General features: G+C 36.1%; 1 protein-coding gene across 1 annotated transcript in view; it reads left to right on the forward strand.

Annotated features, from left to right (window-relative positions):
- The first annotated feature begins 10,946 nt into the window (after window positions 1–10,946).
- The window catches only part of LOC113050104 (E3 ubiquitin-protein ligase SMURF1-like), a 34,008-nt gene continuing 25,678 nt past the window's right edge, over window positions 10,947–19,276 (forward strand). The window contains 1 exon segment of the mRNA XM_026212790.1: window positions 10,947–11,227. Within this exon segment, the coding sequence (XP_026068575.1) occupies window positions 11,062–11,227 (166 nt within the window). The 5' untranslated portion in view covers window positions 10,947–11,061.

Raw genomic sequence — 19,276 nt, forward strand, 5'->3', positions numbered from 1 at the left:
GGTTTTTTTATAATTTTTTATTGCTACGTGGCAAACAAGTTACCAGTAGGTTCAGTAGATTGTCAGAAAACAAACAAGACCCAGCATTCATGATATGCACGCTCTTAAGGCTGTGCAATTGGGCAATTAGTTGAAAGGGGTGTGTTCAAAAAAATAGCAGTGTCTACCTTTGACTGTACAAACTCAAAACTATTTTGTACAAACATTTTTTTTTCTGGGATTTAGCAATCCTGTGAATCACTAAACTAATATTTAGTTGTATGACCACAGTTTTTTAAAACTGCTTGACATCTGTGTGGCATGGAGTCAACCAACTTGTGGCACCTCTCAGCTGTTATTCCACTCCATGATTCTTTAACAACATTCCACAATTCATTCACATTTCTTGGTTTTGCTTCAGAAACAGCATTTTTGATATCACCCCACAAGTTCTCAATTGGATTAAGGTCTGGAGATTGGGCTGGCCACTCCATAACATTAATTTTGTTGGTTTGGAACCAAGACTTTGCCCGTTTACTAGTGTGTTTTGGGTCATTGTCTTGTTGAAAACAACCATTTCAAGGGCATGTCCTCTTCAGCATAGGGGCAACATGACCTCTTCAAGTATTTTAACATATGCAAACTGATCCATGATCCCTGGTATGCGATAAATAGGCCCAACACCATAGTAGGAGAAACATGCCCATATCATGATGCTTGCACCTCCATGCTTCACTGTCTTCACTGTGTACTGTGGCTTGAATTCAGAGTTTGGGGGTCGTCTCACAAACTGCCTGTGGCCCTTGGACCCAAAAAGAACAATTTTACTCTCATCAGTCCACAAAATGTTCCTCCATTTCTCTTTAGGCCAGTTGATGTGTTCTTTGGCAAATTGTAACCTCTTCTGCACATGCCTTTTTTTTAAACAGAGGGACTTTGCGGGGGATTCTTGAAAATAGATTAGCTTCACACAGACGTCTTCTAACTGTCACAGTACTTACAGGTAACTCCAGACTGTCTTTGATCATCCTGGAGGTGATCATTGGCTGAGCCTTTGCCATTCTGGTTATTCTTCTATCCATTTTGATGGTTGTCTTCCGTTTTCTTCCACGTCTCTCTGGTTTTGCTCTCCATTTTAAGGCATTGGAGATCATTTTAGCTGAACAGCCTATCATTTTTTGCACCTCTTTATAGGTTTTCCCCTCTCTAATCAACTTTTTAATCAAAGTACACTGTTCTTCTGAACAATGTCTTGAACGACCCATTTTCCTCAGCTTTCAAATGCATGTTCAACAAGTGTTGGCTTCATCCTTAAATAGGGGCCACCTGATTCACACCTGTTTCTTCACAAAATTGATGACCTCAGTGATTGAATGCCACACTGCTATTTTTTTGAACACACCCCTTTCAACTAATTCAACTAATTGCCCAATTGCACAGCCTTAAGAGCGTGCATATCATGAATGCTGGGTCTCATTTGTTTTCTGAGAATCTACTGAACCTACTGGTAACTTGTTTGCCACGTAGCAATAAAAAAATATACGAAAAACCTTGATTATTCTGGTTAGTCACATTGTACTGCTATTATTTTGAACAAGACTGTATTTCACAATACTTCATGGTATTCTAATTAAATCATTTTTTGGAATCTTAGATCTCTCAGAACCTGACGCCGAGTAATTCTGAGACTCCAGGAAAGTGTCAGTTCTGTAAAATGTTGGCGCTGGAGACTAAATGCTCCCTGATAGTTTCACACCTAATTCACTTAACACACACACAAACACACACACAAACACACACACACACACACACACACTACCCACTGTGACAGAGGGACAGAGTGACATCAGATCTATGATAGTTTTTTAATTTTCTATCATCCATATAGTGTTGTATAGTCATGAAACTATGCATATTTCCTCAGAATGACTTGTCTTCTATGTGTACATTTTTTTGAAGTGTTTAGAAGCTGCACTTAAAAAAATAAAAGACATTTACTGGTTACTTTTTTACTGTTATTTCAAAAAATCACCACGACAAAACCATTCAAGCTATCCAAAATTAATTTGCATCTGTTCTGTAAGATAAATTCTTTAAACAGTGGTAAAAGAGGATGTGGGGCTGAACCTTCAAGAGTCACTCAAAACGTGTCTGTCCATAAAGCCTATAAAGAATTATTCTTAATATACAGTTCACAATATTTCAGCTTGTTATTCTAATTAAGTGAGGGTCATTTTATCAGTAAAATACATAAAATTCATATTATTTTTCTTTGAAAGATTTCTATAAATGATTTAAATCATACTTGTTTCTACAATAATTATTTAAAAGTAATCCTATACCTCCATCTGGTGGCCATTATTGGTACTAAGAATTGCAAGCTTCATTTATAAGTTATGATAGTTTTAATTTTATGCTGGCTCTTGAAAATGATAAAGCTATTAAACTTACTGTGCTTCCTTCAAATGATGACTTCTACGTATATAAAAAAATATGAAGAGTTTGGAATGAAAAAAATTAAAGATATAGTAAAATAACTATTGTATTTTTTTATGTTACTTTAATAAATCGCTATGACCACACCATTTAAGCTATCCTAAACCCATTCACAATTTAACATCTCAGTATATTGGCTTCATGTTAAAAAAAGTTTGGTGTGAACTACTTGTGTCTTCTTGGAGGAGTATGAAATCATTTACAGGCTGATTTTATCATAAATCCACAATAGAATTTCTGAGTTCTGTATCAATCAGTGTTGTTGTTTGTTTATTTTTATTTTTTTATTTTTCATAGGAAGATAACTGACCCTTTACTCTCCTTTTTAACAAATGTGCTTATAAACCAAAAACAAGCTATTTATAGCTGTATTTATAAACTGCTTACTACTGACTATTAATATTGGGACAAGGCTTTATAAAGCATGAACTGACTATTTACTTTTTGAGTTTGAAATTATTATTTGCAGCACAAATAAGTTTTTTTAGGATTTTTAAAAATCCCTAAAACTGTCAGAAAAGGATAAGGCCTATTTCTATGTGAGTGGCTACATTTATTTGTTTTTATAACTATAATGCATAAACTATGAAATTATACAAAATGTATAAAAAAAAGTACAACAGTTATTGTTTTCCAATGTTTTTTATTAATTTTTTTTTTTTTTTTTTTTTGGATTTACATTTAAAAAAATTAGCCTACTGCAATCATTCTAAACAGCTTGAATAAAACCTGTCAATATTTATTATAGACCACTGTAACTGTGTATAATCTAACAAACAAGTTTATTATGAAAATAAAAGTGTGTACACCAGAAAAATTGGACGATAAAGAAATTGCTAACAATAGTATAATAGATCATGTTTTATGTTTTTAGGCGTTTAGATGCAGAAATGGACAAATAAAATGTAAAATAAAATGTAATTGATTTAATTAAATATAGATTAATTCTTGTTAGAGCGAAATAATAAATACATACGTACACACATTAAAAAAGCAGCCAAGATGAATGAGTTTCATTTTTTTTATAGATTCAAATTGAAGACAGAAGCAGCTGGTATATGCGGTCACTTAATATTCAAATCCAGTAGATCCACTTCAGATTTATTTCTCTACAGTTTATGTTCAATTGGCTGTTTTCGTTCATATTCGCCAAGCTATTTTGAAATAATCTTGTCCGTTATGTGTTCGTTCGTACGACGAAAGGCAGAATCCTGCAGCTCGAGAGATATGTTATTCTGCCAGTCGCGGTGTCAAATAGTCTTTCACACTTAAACGAGTCACAAACACCTGCATTTAGCTCTTGCAGTGTTACAATGGGTTTATTGTGTGCATTTGTGGTAATATTTTATTTAAAAAAGCTCTTAAACAAGAATAAATTCGTTTGTTTTGAGCTCGACACTGTAAGCGCTGATCGGAGGCGGTGATTTCAGATAGGCAGCCGCGAATATTTAATTTTCACACAAACAGTTCAAAAACATCTGAATTTAGCTCTTGGTGTGTTCTAATTGGTTGATTGTGTGATATCGCTGTAATAATTTATTTTTAAAAGCTTTAAAACAGGAATAAATTCGTTTTTTCTGTGCTCTTTACTCCAGACGCTCGTGATCAGAGCGGGTGATTCATCTCTCCTATTTCTCACGTATCTCTGGCCAGAAATTATTTATCCATGAGCCCTGAACCGGTAATAATCAGATATGTTGGTTTAGCTTGTCAGTGTGAATTAAATCTAAGTATGTATTTGTATTTTTAACCGATTTAAAAGTGAAAGTAAAAGTCCGGTAATTGCACCTGTAGGGGCGCTATTTCTCTCAGACAATGGAAGTCTGAAGCACATATACTCAAACAGAGGGACAGAGTGAGATGAGATGTCTGACAGTTTTTTAATTTTCTGTTATCCATACAGTGTTGTAAAGTCGTGAAACTATCCATATTTACTCAGAATGACTTTTTTTCTGTATGAAAAAAGGTTTTGAAGTGTTTGGAATTTAAAAATGCAGGACAATTAATAATTCCATTTTTATTGTCATTTAAAAAAATCACCATGACAAAACCGTTCAAGCTATCCAAAATCCATTGGCAATTTAAGTTGTTTAAAATGTTTTGGCATCATGTAGACAAAGTTTGGTGTGTATAGTGTTACTCTCCTCTGAGCAGTATGCATTAATTCACAGCTAAATGTAAAAAAAAAATCCACATTCAAATCAAAATAGCTGACTTCCTGTTGATCGTAGCTGATGACTGTGAATTAGAAAGTTGTCCGTGTTGATAAGAACAATTTTTGTACCGAGTTTGGTGTCTGTAGCTAAAACTAACCCCCCCACTTTTGACAAAAGGTGGCGCTATAGAGTGCCTCTTCCACGCCCTTTTAAAAGCTTTTTCCATTGTCTAGCTATCAAGAATACTGATATGTGTTTTGAGTTTCATGTAAATCTGAGGTTGTTATCTGCCTCAAAATCACCATAACAGAATATTCAAGTTTGACACGTTGCCATGGCAACAATATATAAGATATCAATATCCCCACAACAGATTTACATCGGCCATGTTTTGTCATTATTCTGATGAAGTTTGAAGCAAATCGAGTAAAAATAAGATGCTGAATTCAAAGCATTTTGAAAATGACTCACTTCCTGCTGCCAGTTGGTGGCGCTATAACGTTGACTCTTAATAATCACATATATACGATCGGTATCATACATCGAACAAACCGATGAAGTTTGATCAAACTCAGGCAATGTATGTGGATGTTATTAGGCATTTCCTGTTTCTCACTTTTTGCCCTAATTTCAACGCCTCGCCACGGGCAAACCGTTCGAGATATAAAAAATCCCCTCGCAATTTTTCATCCCCAATGTCTTGAGATCATGTTCACCGAGTTTGGTGGCAATCATGTAAAAAACCTATGACAAGTATATCAAATTCCAGAACATGCTTTTTTTAAACAGCCATGAATAGCTGACTTCCTGTTGGGCGGAGCCTTTGACATAGAGCGCGAAAGTTGTTCAGCTCAATGAGATCTACAAGTGTACTGAGTTTCATATAAATATATGCAAGTGTGTGTGAGCTATGGTTCAAGATTTCTGACTGTGTTCCAGGGGGCGCTGTAGAGCCCCTGTGCCACGCCCGGGTCCCAGTCTCTGTGGCGTCCTGATGGCCGCAGATTCCAATGTGTGTGCCAATTTTCAAGAGTTTTTGAGCATGTTAAGGCCCCCAAAAACCCCCCGGAAGGTTTAATAAAAAATAAAAAAAATAATAATAATAATAAGAAAAAGAATAATCCTTAGGGGAACAATAGGGCTCTTCGCCCCTTCGGGCTTGAGCCCTAAATATAGCTGCAAGCAGCGATGGCGGGCTCAAGCCGTCAGTGCAACACCACCCCGGTGGCATCGGGAAAACTGTGCCCAGCGGGCATAAGCATTTACAGTAACCCTCTGGCAATCAAATTTTAAGGGATATGGCAGTTAAAGGGTTAATCCGACCCGTCTAGACTTTGAAATCACATACACAGAACAATATATATAACTTTAGTAACAGTTTATTTTAATATATATAAAAAATTTATAAGTTGTGCATCGTAGCTGACACCTAAATGAACACATTACAATTGGTTTATGACTGCAAGTCTTTCTCCTCAAATGCTATTGAGCTTCAAATTTGCTTTTGAGCCCATGTGAAAAAGTAGCATAATTTACATATGACTTACAGTTTGTTTTAATAAATATCAAACATTCAATTTAATGGTGCATTATAGCTGTCACCTAGATGAACAATTACAGTTGTTTTTATGACTGTAAGTCATTCTCTTCAAATGCTACTGACGTTAGAAAAGTGTATAACAATATTACATGAAACTTTAGAGACGGCCCCTAAATTTGAGACTCTCGAATGTCCAATGCCAAGCCAACTTTATGCCTGTTTTTGTTTTGTTTTTTACTTTATTTTTCTTTTCTCTGTGCCGGATTGCTGATATCTTTTACCCGGGCATAGATGTCCATCCATCAATTACGAACATTCATCCGCAAATGTCCGAGCGGTCGCGAGCGCGGATGGGAGAATGGCGCATGTTTTATTTTTTTTTAGCTACTGGGATGGTGCCCCCTCTGGGAGTTGGTGCCCTACGAAGACTGCGTATTCTGCATATAGGGAGCGGCGGTACTATCTGGAAAATATATTCCTCAAACCGTCGTACAAGAGGAGGTGATGCTAGTACTTCAAGAATCTCTTAAAACCTATCTGTTCATAAAGCCTATATATAAAGTCTTAATATAGTATTCCACAATATGTTGTGCTATTCTAATATTATTGTGGTTTTTTACTGACATTGTTATTTGCTGTTATTTTTTGTTTTAATATTGTTACTGTTGTTACTTGTTGTACGGTGACCTTGAGTGGTTTGAAAGGCGCCTTAAATAAAATGCATTATTATTATTATTATTATTATTAGCTATACACTTGATAAAAAAATAAATATAAACTTATGCAATTGTATATATATATATATATATATATATATATATATATATATATATATATATATATATATATATATATATATATATATATAGTGTACAGTTTTCTTTTATTGCATCTTGAAATAAATGTTTCTGAGTTCTGTGTTTGTTTGGTTTTTTTTTTTTTTTTTTTTTTTTTCTTGTTTTTTTTAGGAAGATTACAGCCTTTAATCTCCTCAAAATAAATGTGCATATAAACCATGAACAATTTAATTATAGTTGTATTTATAAAATGCTTACTAATGACTATTAATTTTGGGAGTAGGCTAGCAACAGTTGATGTTGAGGCCTAAGATATTTCTTAAGCTGTAATGATGAAAAAACAACAACAACACAAAATTGCTTTTTTTTCTGCTGGTGATTAAAGAGATGATTAAGTCTCCCTCCCTCTCTCTCTCTCTCTCTCTCTCTCTGACACCAAGCCCATCCCCTCTCCCACACATTCACACAAACTCAGCACACACACTTAACACACACATACTTAACACACAAAAACACACACACACACACACATTACCCAGAGGGACAGAGTGACATCAGATGTATGGTAGTTTTTTTAATTTTCTATCATCCATATAGTGTTGTATAGTCATGAAACTATGCATATTTCCTCAGAATGACTTGTCTTCTATGTGTACATTTTGTTGAAGTGTTTAGAAGCTGCACTTAAAAAAATAAAAGACATTTACTGGTTCCTTTTTTACTGTTATTTCAAAAAATCACCATGACAAAACCATTCAAGCTATCCAAAATTCATTCGCACCTGTTCTGTAAGATAAATTCTTTAAACAGTGGTAAAAGAGGATGTGGTGCTGATCCTTCAAGAGTCACTCAAAACTTATCTGTCCATAAAGCCTATAAAGAATTATTCTTAATACACAGTATTTCACAATACTTCAGCATATTATTCTAATTAAGTGAGGGTCATTTTATCAGTAAAATACATATTATTTTTCTTTGAAAGATTTCTATAAATGATTTAAATCATACTTGTTTCTACAATAATTATTTAAAAGTAATCATATATCGCCATCTGGTGGCCATTATTGGTACTAAGAATTGCAATCTTGATTTATATGTTATGATAGTTTTAATTTTAAGCTGCCTCTTGAAAATGATAAAGCTATGAAACTTGCTGTGCTTCTTTCAAATGATGACTTCTACGTATATAAAAAATTATGAAGAGTTGGAATGAAGAATGTTAAAGATATAGTAAAATAACTATTGTATTTTTTTATGTTACTTTAATAAATCGGTATGGCCACACCATTTAAGGTATCCTAAACCCATTCACAATTTAACATCTTCAGTATATTGGCATCATGTTGAAAAAGTTTAGTGTGAACTACTTGTGTCTTCTTGGAGGAGCATGATTCATTTACAGGCTGAGTTTATCATAAATCCACAATAAAATTTCTGAGTTCTGTATCAGTCTGTGTTGTTGTTTTTTATTTTTATTTTTTTATTTTTCATAGGAAGATAACTGACCCTTTACTCTCCTTTTTAATAAATGTGCTTATAAACCAAGAACAAGCTATTTATAGCTGTATTTATAAGCTGCTTACTACTGACTATTAATATTGGGACAAGGCTTTATAAAGCATGAACTGACTATTTACTAATGAGTGCAGTTATTATAAAGTGTTACCAATGCATTTACTAATGTTAACAAATTAGACATTATTTTACAGTGTTATAAAATCCTTGAATGACTTATAAGCATTTGTGAAAGTTCTGCTTGCATTACAGCTTAGTCTTCATCTGTGAGCTGAACAGTTTTACTGTTACATCCATGAGATTATGTAAATTAAGATAAATGTCATGTCACAGGATGGAATAGGTCAGTATCAAATGAGATTTAAATTATTATTTGCAGCACAAATAAGTATTTTTAGAATTTTGTTTTTAATTCCTGAAACTGTCAGAAAAGGATAAGGCCTAAGAGATTTCTTAAGCTGTAATGAAAACAGCAATGTTAGCAAAAGCAACAAAAAATAACAATTTAAAATAATTTTTTTTTTCTGGTGATTAAAGAGATGATTAAGTCTCTCTCTCTCTCTCTCTTTCTCTCTCTCATTGTGTCTGCCACTCAGCTCATGCCCATCCCCCAATCACAGACACACACACACACACACACACACACACACACACACTCAGTCAGCACACATACATTCCTCAAACAGAGGGACAGAGTGAGTTGAGATGTCTGACAGTTTTTTAATTTTCTTTTAATCATACAGTGTTGTAAAGTCATGAAACTATGCATATGTCCTCAGAATGATTTGATCTCTGTATGATTTTTTTTTAAGTGTTTGGAAGCTGCAATTTTAAAAATACAAGACAATTAATGATTCCCTTTTTACTGTCATTTCAAAAAATCACCACGACAAAACCGTTCAAGCTAACCAAAATCCGTTCGCAATTTAAGTTCCTCAATGTTTTTTCAACATGTAGACAAAGTTTGGTGAGTATAGTGAACATTTCCTGTGAGGAGTATGCATTAAATCAGAGCTCAATTTAAATATTCAAATCAAAATAGCCGACTTCCTGTTGGTCGTAGCTGATGACTGTGAATTAGAAAGTTGTCCGTCTTGAAAAGAACAATTTATGTACCAAGTTTGGTGTCTGTAGCTAAAACTAACCCCCCCCCACTTTTGACAAAAGGTGGCGCTATAGAGTGCCTCCTTCACGCCCTTTTAAAAGCTTTTGCCATTGTCTAGCTATCACTAATACTGATATGTGTTTTGAGTTTCATGTAAATCTGAGCTTGTTGTCTGCCTCAAACTCACCATAACAGAACATTCAAGTTTGACACGTTGCCATGGCAACACTATATCAGATATCAATATCCCCACAACAGATTTACATCGGCCGTGTTTTCTCATTATTCTGATGAAGTTTTAAGTAAATAGAGTAAAAATAAGATGCTGAATTCAAAGCATTTTGAAAATGACACACTTCCTGCTGCCAGTTGGTGGTGCTATAATGTTGACTCTTAATAGTCACATATATGCGATCGGTATCATACAACGAACAAACCAATGAAGTTTGATCAAATTCAGGAAATGTATGTGGATGTTATTAGACATTTCCTGTTTCTCATTTCTCGCCATAATTTCAACGCCTCGCCACGGGCAAACCGTTCGAGATATCAAAAATCCCCTCGCAATTTTCCATCCCCAATGTCTTGAGATCATGTTGACCGAGTTTGGTGGCAATCAAGTAAAAGACCTATGACAAGTATATCAAATTCCAGAGCATGCTTTTTATAAACAGCCCTAAATAGCTGACTTCCTGTTGGGCGGAGCCTATGACATAGAGTGCGAAAGTTGTTCGGCTCAATGAGATCTATAAGTGTACTGAGTTTCATATAAATACATGAAAGTGTGTGTGAGCTATGGTTCAAGATTTCTGACGGTGTTCCAGGGGGCGCTGTAGAGCCCCTGTGCCACGCCCGGGTCCCAGTCTCTGTGGCGTCCTGATGGCCGCAGATTCCAATGTGTGTGCCAATTTTCAAGAGTTTTTGAGCATGTTAAGGCCTCCAAAAACCCCCGGAAGGTTTAATAAAAAATAAAAAAAATAATAATAAGAAGAAGAATAATCCTTAGAAGAACAATAGGGCTCTTCGCCCCTTCGGGCTTGAGCCCTAATAATAATAATAACAAATAATCCTAAGGAAAACAATAGGGCTCTCGCCCTCCAGGCTTGAGCCCTAATAATAATAATAATAATAAAAAATAATCCTAAGGAAAACAATAGGCCTCTCGCCCTTTGGGCTTGAGCCCTAATTAAGCCAGAGGAGCTGAACACGCAGCGCTGGCGGTAGCATACAGTAGATTGTCATGCAGGTGGCGGTAATGCGCGAAATTGGTGCCATCCGCCAAAAAAGGGAAGAATAAGCTCTGGGCGAAAGAGCGCGCTCGTGCCCGGCCGCGAGTACGTGCACGTACAGCTGTACGAACGTGATGTCAGAACGCCGTTGAGCTAAAAAAAAATGTTAGCCTGTGTTGTTAAGTCTGAAAGCTACAGGGGATTTGCCAGACGGAAATAATACCGTTCTATCGCCTAGAAACACATGCACAGCCCACATATTAGCGTAGCGCGTTTTTATACGTTTTTCTCTCCGCTTGAAGCGAGCGTCTTGGGTTTATCCTGGAGAAAGTTCGTTGGTTATTTTGTGGGAGTGATGTCGAATCCTGGGACTCGAAGGAACGGGTCAAGCATCAAAATCCGACTGACAGGTAAAACACCACAAATATCTCTCTTATCGTTTTAACTGTATAATTACTGGGTAAATTGACATTTTCTACTTTTAGTCCGTTACCATCGATGTGTATTTGTCGGTAATGTGTATATGGAAGGCTAAGCGACTCTGCTAGCTTCTGCCGCTGGGGCGAATTGCAGCAGCCTGGCTCTTCATGCTAAACACATGCTAACACGAAAAGCAGTCTTTCATTTCATCAGCATCTATATAAACAGTGCAGTAGTCAGCTTTATTTTGACTCATGTGAACGTTATCAGCCGAAAGCAGCTCTCTCTGTATGGTTTATTTTGGATTAACTTATAAATCAGCTGAGCATTAACGTTAACTGAATGAAGCGAAGGCAGCTGTTTTCTCGGTTCCCCTGATCTGGATGGCTGTGTCTCTGTTGTATAACTTATTAAGATATCAAGACTATCGTGTGTGGCAGACTATTCATTAAAAGCTTTGTGTTGTGCACTTATTAGATTTGATCACTGAAGCAAGTCAAAAAAGGGTTACAATGCCTGGTCTTTATATGCTAATATACTCTTTCACAATCCGCTGTTGGGGTTTTCTTGAGGAGGATATGTTTCCCTACTCTTTGGAAATTACTTCTCGGAAATGTACAGGATATGATTGATGCATACTGATCTCATTGATATGATATCATCAGAGAGATAGTGACAGTGCCCTGAAGGACTGGTCTCTTTAAACCATATCTGCTGTTGACACATCAGTGTTTATGGAATAGCTTCTACTTTGTGAGTCGCTTTGGATAAAAGCGTCTGTTAAATGACTAAATGAATTAGAAAGATCAGTAAATGCTAAATTAGAAGGTTATATGCTTTGGACAGTAATATAGACTCAACAGGGGCAAGTTAAAAGCAATATTTGTAACAACAGGGCCCCTTTAGTTAATGCATTAACTAACATTACCTAACATGGAGTAATACATTTGTTACAGTATTTATTCATCTTTGTTAACGTTTGCCAGTAAAAAAAAAATACTGTTCAGTGTTCATGTTAGCTCAGGTCCATTAAATCATATTAGCAAGATAGAAGTTTTGATTTATAATAAATTAGTAAATGTTGAAATTAATATTAACTCTGATTAATGAATGCATTGGAAGTATTTTACTTGGTTAGTTGATTTTAACTCTGGTTCATGTTAACCATATTGCAGTGTAACTGCTTTTCCTTTTTTTTTCTGTTTGCAGTTGATGTATATAGTGGATTACATGGGGATTTTGTCATTTTAATGTGAGAAAGTTTGACGTTTAGTCGGATTTAATGGTGTTTTTTAACATCTCCCATGGCCCCATTTTTGTCTGGCAGAATTATTTTGGTGTCAGACTCAACACTGTACTATGAACCGCTTTGATGAAGGCAGTGACGACACCATATAAAGACTTTTTGTTCCCGCACAAATAAGAGAGCTCCGAATGTGCCGGCCTTTATTTTACACAGATGCATTTGTGTCTCACAACATCTCCTCTGTGGCCACTTGAGTTTGTTTGTGGAAGAGATGTCCATAGCAGAGGTGGAGATCTGTAGGGCCACAGACAAACCTAGCGCCTCCAGCTGTGCTGCTTTATCCCCCTGGGCCCATGAAAAGAATTCTAATTGGACAAGGAATGTCTGTCTCATGAAACAATGAGCGATGAATCTCTTCAATGGCTGCTTCACAGTTTAGACTCACAGGTCATTTAAGTCCAGAGGATTTGGGTTACCGAAGCATGCAAGCTTTTTATCTGTGTGATAGAATCTTAGATCTTTTTCAGTGTTATTCTCAGTGTCTTGTTTGCTGGTATGTTTTGAGATGTTTCACATAATCGCTTTCCAATTAATGAATAACGGCAATTTTTGGCAACCACTGCATCGAATCTTGTTTATGGACAGTAGCTTCCTTAACATAGCAGTGGATGTGGGAATCATAAGGATGGAACGATTCCTCTTAATGATTCTGGTTCCTTAATGATTCTTCTGGATAGTTCATTTGGTCCCCCTCGTGTTGTTCCAACCCTTTATTTCTTTTGTGAAACATAAAAGAGGCTATTTTGAGAAATGTCAATGGTCTCCGATGTTGTTTGGTTCCCAAAGTTCTTAATAATAAGGCATTGCCCCCTGTTCTTAATAATAAATAAAATATCTTAATTTGTCTTTTAATTTGATAATTTCAGCACAACAGATAAATGTTGATGAATAGGCTACATGTAATGCTATGCTTGCAATAGCTGTTTACATAATATTTTTTGAAAGACATTTACTGACATATGTGCAGTCCTTTAAAATGAGCTTATACTATGTTGGAATGCTTAAAAAACATAAACGAACAATAATGTGGTAAAATATTAACTCAAATTCATGTATTTAAATTCACAACAGCACATGCACAACAAGTTAATAACTCCACACAGTTAAGTCTCACGAGCCTTTAGTGCTATGTAACCGTAACTATTATTGGTTCATGAGGTTCAGTACAGTATGGTGCGTGAGTCAAATCATTTCAGTATCAGCAAAAGAACTGGTTCTTGTACCCAATTCCACGTGTTAGCCTAAAAACGTGATCTTTTGACAATAATGTTCAAAAAAATAGTTTGCAGTCAACTTGCACGACCTTTTTAGGCACAGATTCCTGGTAGTCTTGTGTTATGGCTTCATGCTGATAAGTGTTGACAATCATCACCTTCACACTGTAGTGTCGAGGAGGCTTTGATGGCAGTATGCTTTTTGTGACCTTATCAGCGGGGGTTGTAGACAATAAACTAATGTGCCCGAGGAGGACAATAGAGTGACTCAAGTGTCAAGTTCCTCAAAAATCTATTTTTTAAATTCTGTTATGGTCAGTTTTTCTAAATTCCTCCTCAATGAAACAGGTACATTGAGTACATTTTTGAGTAAAGTATTATGTTTGATATTATTTTTATTATTGTTATATTTATATATTTTAACCAAATCTGGATTATTTTCCCAAATATATTTGGCTTTGCTGAAGTTGTTGTTTGTGTCTGTTAATGGTGTCATTTGCAGTGCTTTCCCCTGATTCATGCTTCTTCTTTCAGTCTTTCAGTATGTCCTTCTTTTCATGTTTCACACAACAGGAAGTATGATGATGCTTCTGTGATCATATTATTTTTATGATTGAGTGATATTATGGGTTTTATGTGCTCTTTGCACGGTAATAATACAGTTTATTTTGTATTACTGGTGTTCATTAATTGATATTTAGAACCTAATTATTGTGTTTTTCTGTTTTTGACACAATAATTGCTAAACAATTGTTTGACCACAACAATAAAAACAAACCTATTCAGATGTTTTCTTTTCTTTTCTTTTTTTTTACCTAAATGATTTATATTTCTACTTTCTTCATGTCCAACTGAATTGTAGAACCTGATGTCAGATTATTGAGATGAATGACATTTGTGACCTGCTTATATCCTTTCAGTAATTCATTAGAGGGGTCAAAAGAGGGGCAGAATTCTGTTAATTTCATCACTGAAGCATGCACTTCCTTGCAGGTTTTTTTTTTATTTTTAATTTTTTATTATTTTTTTATAAGCTTGCTCGGAAGTTTTCATGGTTACATAGTAATCAGGAGAAAATGCAAGTTTCTTATTTTTCTCATTGTTGTTTCCTCATTACTTGGAAAGGTCTTTACTGATAGTGCCCTGAGAAAGTACTTGACTTTACATGTTTTCAGCGGTTCTTCACCCTGAAGGTATTTTTTTGTGGATTAGTTGGGCTGTATGGTTTTTATTGTTGTTAATGAATAGGGGAGTCTGGATGCAACCGTATAAGAATGTAAAACATTACAGAGTCCTTGATATGTATTGTGCTTCTATTATAAGTTCTTCTTTCACTGTTGCTGTTACAGACATGCTCACACACGGGGATAATAAACTTTAAGGCCATTCAGGCTTCGAAACATTTGCTTGTTACTGAAAAACAGCTGTGTTTAACCTCTGGTGTTAGTGGGACTCTGTTGTATACCTCAGAAACCTGTAAAGCTACTAGTTGATTTGGCGAAGCTGATTCTTAAAGCCTCTGTAGACTAAATGATGTGTTGATGCTTCCACAATTAGCATTTCTTTAACTAAACTCCCGGTGTGCTATTCAATCCAATCAAAATAAATAGGGTTGAATAAATTGCTCATTATTAAATGCTATGCCTGTTTTAAACAGATTATACAATGCATGCAATGCATGTCATTGTGCTTGATGTTTTCTGGCAAAGATATAGATTGCATTTTCTGATATTATTGTACAGCCCAGGATGTCCAGTTAAACTCTGTTATCATGTTTGGGTATATTTGCTTTGTTCTCAGAATATTTGTGGTATAACAATTTCATTTTTCATGCTAGATTGATGCTCACTGTTTTTGTATTCTAACTTGATGCGTCATAAATAGCATTGCACCAATTAGGAAATTTGAGGCATACTCAAATACTTGTTTAACCACTTATGGCTAAATAATGCAAATCTGTTAATAATTAAACATTTGCAAGAACAATGTGTATTTTCAGAAATGCACTGCAAAGCAAATGTGCATTAAATAGTGGGTGCCGAACAGTGCGTGGCTTTTTTTTCTTGCCATAACAAAATACACACTTACAACACATTTTTTCATGTGGTTCAAAATCTGATACCCATCTGAACACTCTGGTGATTTCACAATTTTTCATCAATTATAAAAACGTTCTTTTTTTATGTAACTGTAACAGCTTTGTTTTTTTTTTATCTATAGCTCCAGAACCACTTTGTTTGTACAAGAATGAAGCAATAATGACATGCCAGACACGCTTTTTACAGTAAAGTAAAAAAGAGCATAATTATAAACAGAAACACCATAAGTACTCTCACTGACTCATGTTGTCTAAGTTTGTGTGCACGAACGATGTAAATAACGTGAGTGAGAATAAATAGTTTTATTTTTTTGACTATGCAAAATCACTCAATTGCAGCATAGTAACTGGTATGAGTGAGTATCTTCAGTGTGAATTGCGAAGTCTTTTTTCATTTATAATGGTAATTGTCTAATCAGATTATTGTGATGTTTTGTCAATTCCTGAACATATTTCTAACAAGGACCTGTTGTTTTAACAATGCCTCTTGGTGATCACTCATGCAAACATAGTCTTAAGTGACCGAAAACAGGTGGCACAAAAACGAGATCTGTGCATTAAGCCCTGCAGTGCAAATGTAGTCATGTTTGCCTGTTATGTTGACTTGATGTGCTGACTTTAGAGTAGATGCTGTGAATGATTTATTGAATGAACATCCCATGTCCTCTCCATAATCATTTGCCCAGTAGCATATTTTTTTTTGTAATGTGCAGCAGCCTAGTTCAAGCCTGGATTATGCTTTATGTACAAAGCTGTTGTATGGCATGCAAGCTACTGGACTTGCATCAGGTGAAAGCAGCAGCATGAAAAGTGGCTTACTGCCTGTGACTGTGAGCCTGTGCTAGAAGCAGAGGGCTGCACACTGGGGAATCCTGCTTCTTCATTAAGGAGCACTAGCAGCGCTCTGCTGTTATTGTTTCTTTGTCACGTGCAGCCTGATTGTCAGTTTCCTCTTCTTTCCTTCTCTCCTCTTCTGTTTCTGTTTCCTCTTCCTCTATTCTCTCTCTATTCTCTATATCTTTTTTTCATCCATCCTTTTGCGCATGATCATTTAATGTTCATGGTTGTGTTGTGTAGGTATCTGGAGCATGTGGCCTCTCAGACGTTCCTGTGTGTGATATTGATGTGAAGTCCAGCTGTGGGTTTGTTGGAGGATATACTGTTTGTTCGGGCTGTCTGCAGCACTGTAAACTGACACTATTGATCAGTGCCAGGCCGTCACCCGTCCTGTGTAAATAAATGCCTCGAATGAAAGCACAGGGAGCGAAAGCAACAGATAGTTGTTATACACGTGCTTGAGTTTGTGTGTTTGTTTGCCTTTAGAGCTTAGATGCTAGTATTCCTCTCCCTACACCAGATGCTAAACATTCTTATAAATTCTATACATAAAATCTTGCTGACCCCCCTTTTTTGTTTTACGGGTAAAGTGTAACCTTTCTATTTATAGCATTTTATATTTTAAAACTAAATTACATTTATCATACTCTTAAATGCATCTTTGTAACGTTATATTATGCAAGTTTAAGCCATGTTGCTGTGTTAAAGGTCTGTTTTATGGACTGTCCTCACCACGTATGACTCAGACCGCTATAGCATTTGCATTGTTCCTATTTTGAACCACTTTTTTGAACTCAAGGTTTTTGTTAAGTTGTTATGATGTTTATGCACCTGAAGTCACACCATTTAACCTTGTGTGTTATGATAGACTCAGACCTTATGGAAGAGACTACATCTTGCACTGAAGTCATAGATGAGAATGATTAGTATGAGACTTTGTATTCTGGTCACTCAGTGTCAATGGCAACCAAATCGTTTGACCGCTGTTATATGATTTCTATTGCTGGGTTAATTGTTAACTGAAGCAGTGACTTCAGTATTTCAGAATGTAGGACATGTAGTTTATATGTGGCTCAACTTACAAGACCTTCAAGTGGGAGATCAAGCTAGTGAACTAGTCAGTGCAAAACCACATGTTCATAATGACTAGTCAGTGGGTTGTTTAGGGTAATATCCATGAGAAGATGTTTATTCGATACCTTTAATTCTAATTTCATCCCATTTTAACCCCTACCCCCAAAGGAATGAATTACATTGAAATAGAAAATAATTATATTAAAATTGCAATATTTCACAATTCAACTTTTTTCTGGATTTTTTTTATCAAATAAATGCAGCATGTTTTTAACTTTATAAAACATTTAAAAATCTTACAAACCACCATTTTTTTAATAGTGTTTTTATTTTATTTTTGCAGCCTACAGTAGCAGAATGAAGTTCTGTGACTGGTTCAAACACCTAAGTTTACAGATTATTTTATTTACTTCTGTTTTGTATCCTAACAAATTCACCTTATCCCTACAAATATTTGGAAAATGCAGATTCGTGCAGCCTGTTGCCCTGATAAAAATGTGTGACGTGGTAGGCCTTTGTGTCCGTGTGTGTGGGACTGTATTGTGGTCAGCTGCAGACAGTGCTGTGTTGTACTGTGCCATAAGTCTGTGGGGCCTCTAGAGAGGATGAAGAGCTCATATGGTGATTTTAGCCTCCGTCAGCAGCCTGGCCGGCTCCCACGCGCCTTGTCTGGATTTAGGTTACTGTACAGCACCCCGGCGTCACACAGCCTCCCCCCCCAGGTCACTGCTGGACACACATACTGCTGCAGGATGCATTCTTTTAGCTATTGGAAGCAAGAATCGCTAAACGCAGGGATTTTTTTTTTTCAGCCCATCAGACTTTAAGATGTTACTTTTCAGTATAATGTTTCTCACTCTCTGGCATTGCACATTGTTGGCCATGTAAGCATCGCTCATATCTGTACAGTGATGACAATTGACCGTTGGCCATTCTCTAAACTGACCGACATAACCTGTTTCATTTCAAGCTTGTTTTTGGCTAATTCCTGCCAGTGTTCTCTGTGTTTTTTGACTGAATTGAGTGCACCCTGTAAACCAATTAGCTTTCTCAAACGCAAAACAAGACCCAGAAGTTTGCTTGATAGCACAATAATCATCATCGCGTGTTGTATCTGAGTACTTCTGATGGTGTCAGACAAGCTGTCAAGTGTGCAAACAGGCGGACATCTGTTGGCATAGTCGCCATAAGGTTGCAGTCTCTTCGGTGTCAGATCAGAGTTGTGATTAATGCGCTACACTTCAGATTAAGGATGTCCTCCTCTTCCAGTCACTGCCGACTGATGCATTTCTCTCATTCCTATGTATTGTGTTTTTAACCACTGATTCCCCCAAGGTATGGCTCCGGTTTCCCTTCCTTTTCACGCCTGGTGACTCAGTGACGGGGAAGCCTGCCTGTCCCCATCATTGGGCTTCTTCCTAGGGGAGCTTGGCGGATCCACCGTGGAAGTCGGAGTGGCTGACCTGCTTTATCTTTGCCCCGAAGAAATGTCTTGTCTGTTCATGCACAT

The sequence above is a fragment of the Carassius auratus genome, chromosome 3, assembly GCF_003368295.1.
Source record: "Carassius auratus strain Wakin chromosome 3, ASM336829v1, whole genome shotgun sequence".
NCBI lineage: Eukaryota > Metazoa > Chordata > Actinopteri > Cypriniformes > Cyprinidae > Carassius > Carassius auratus.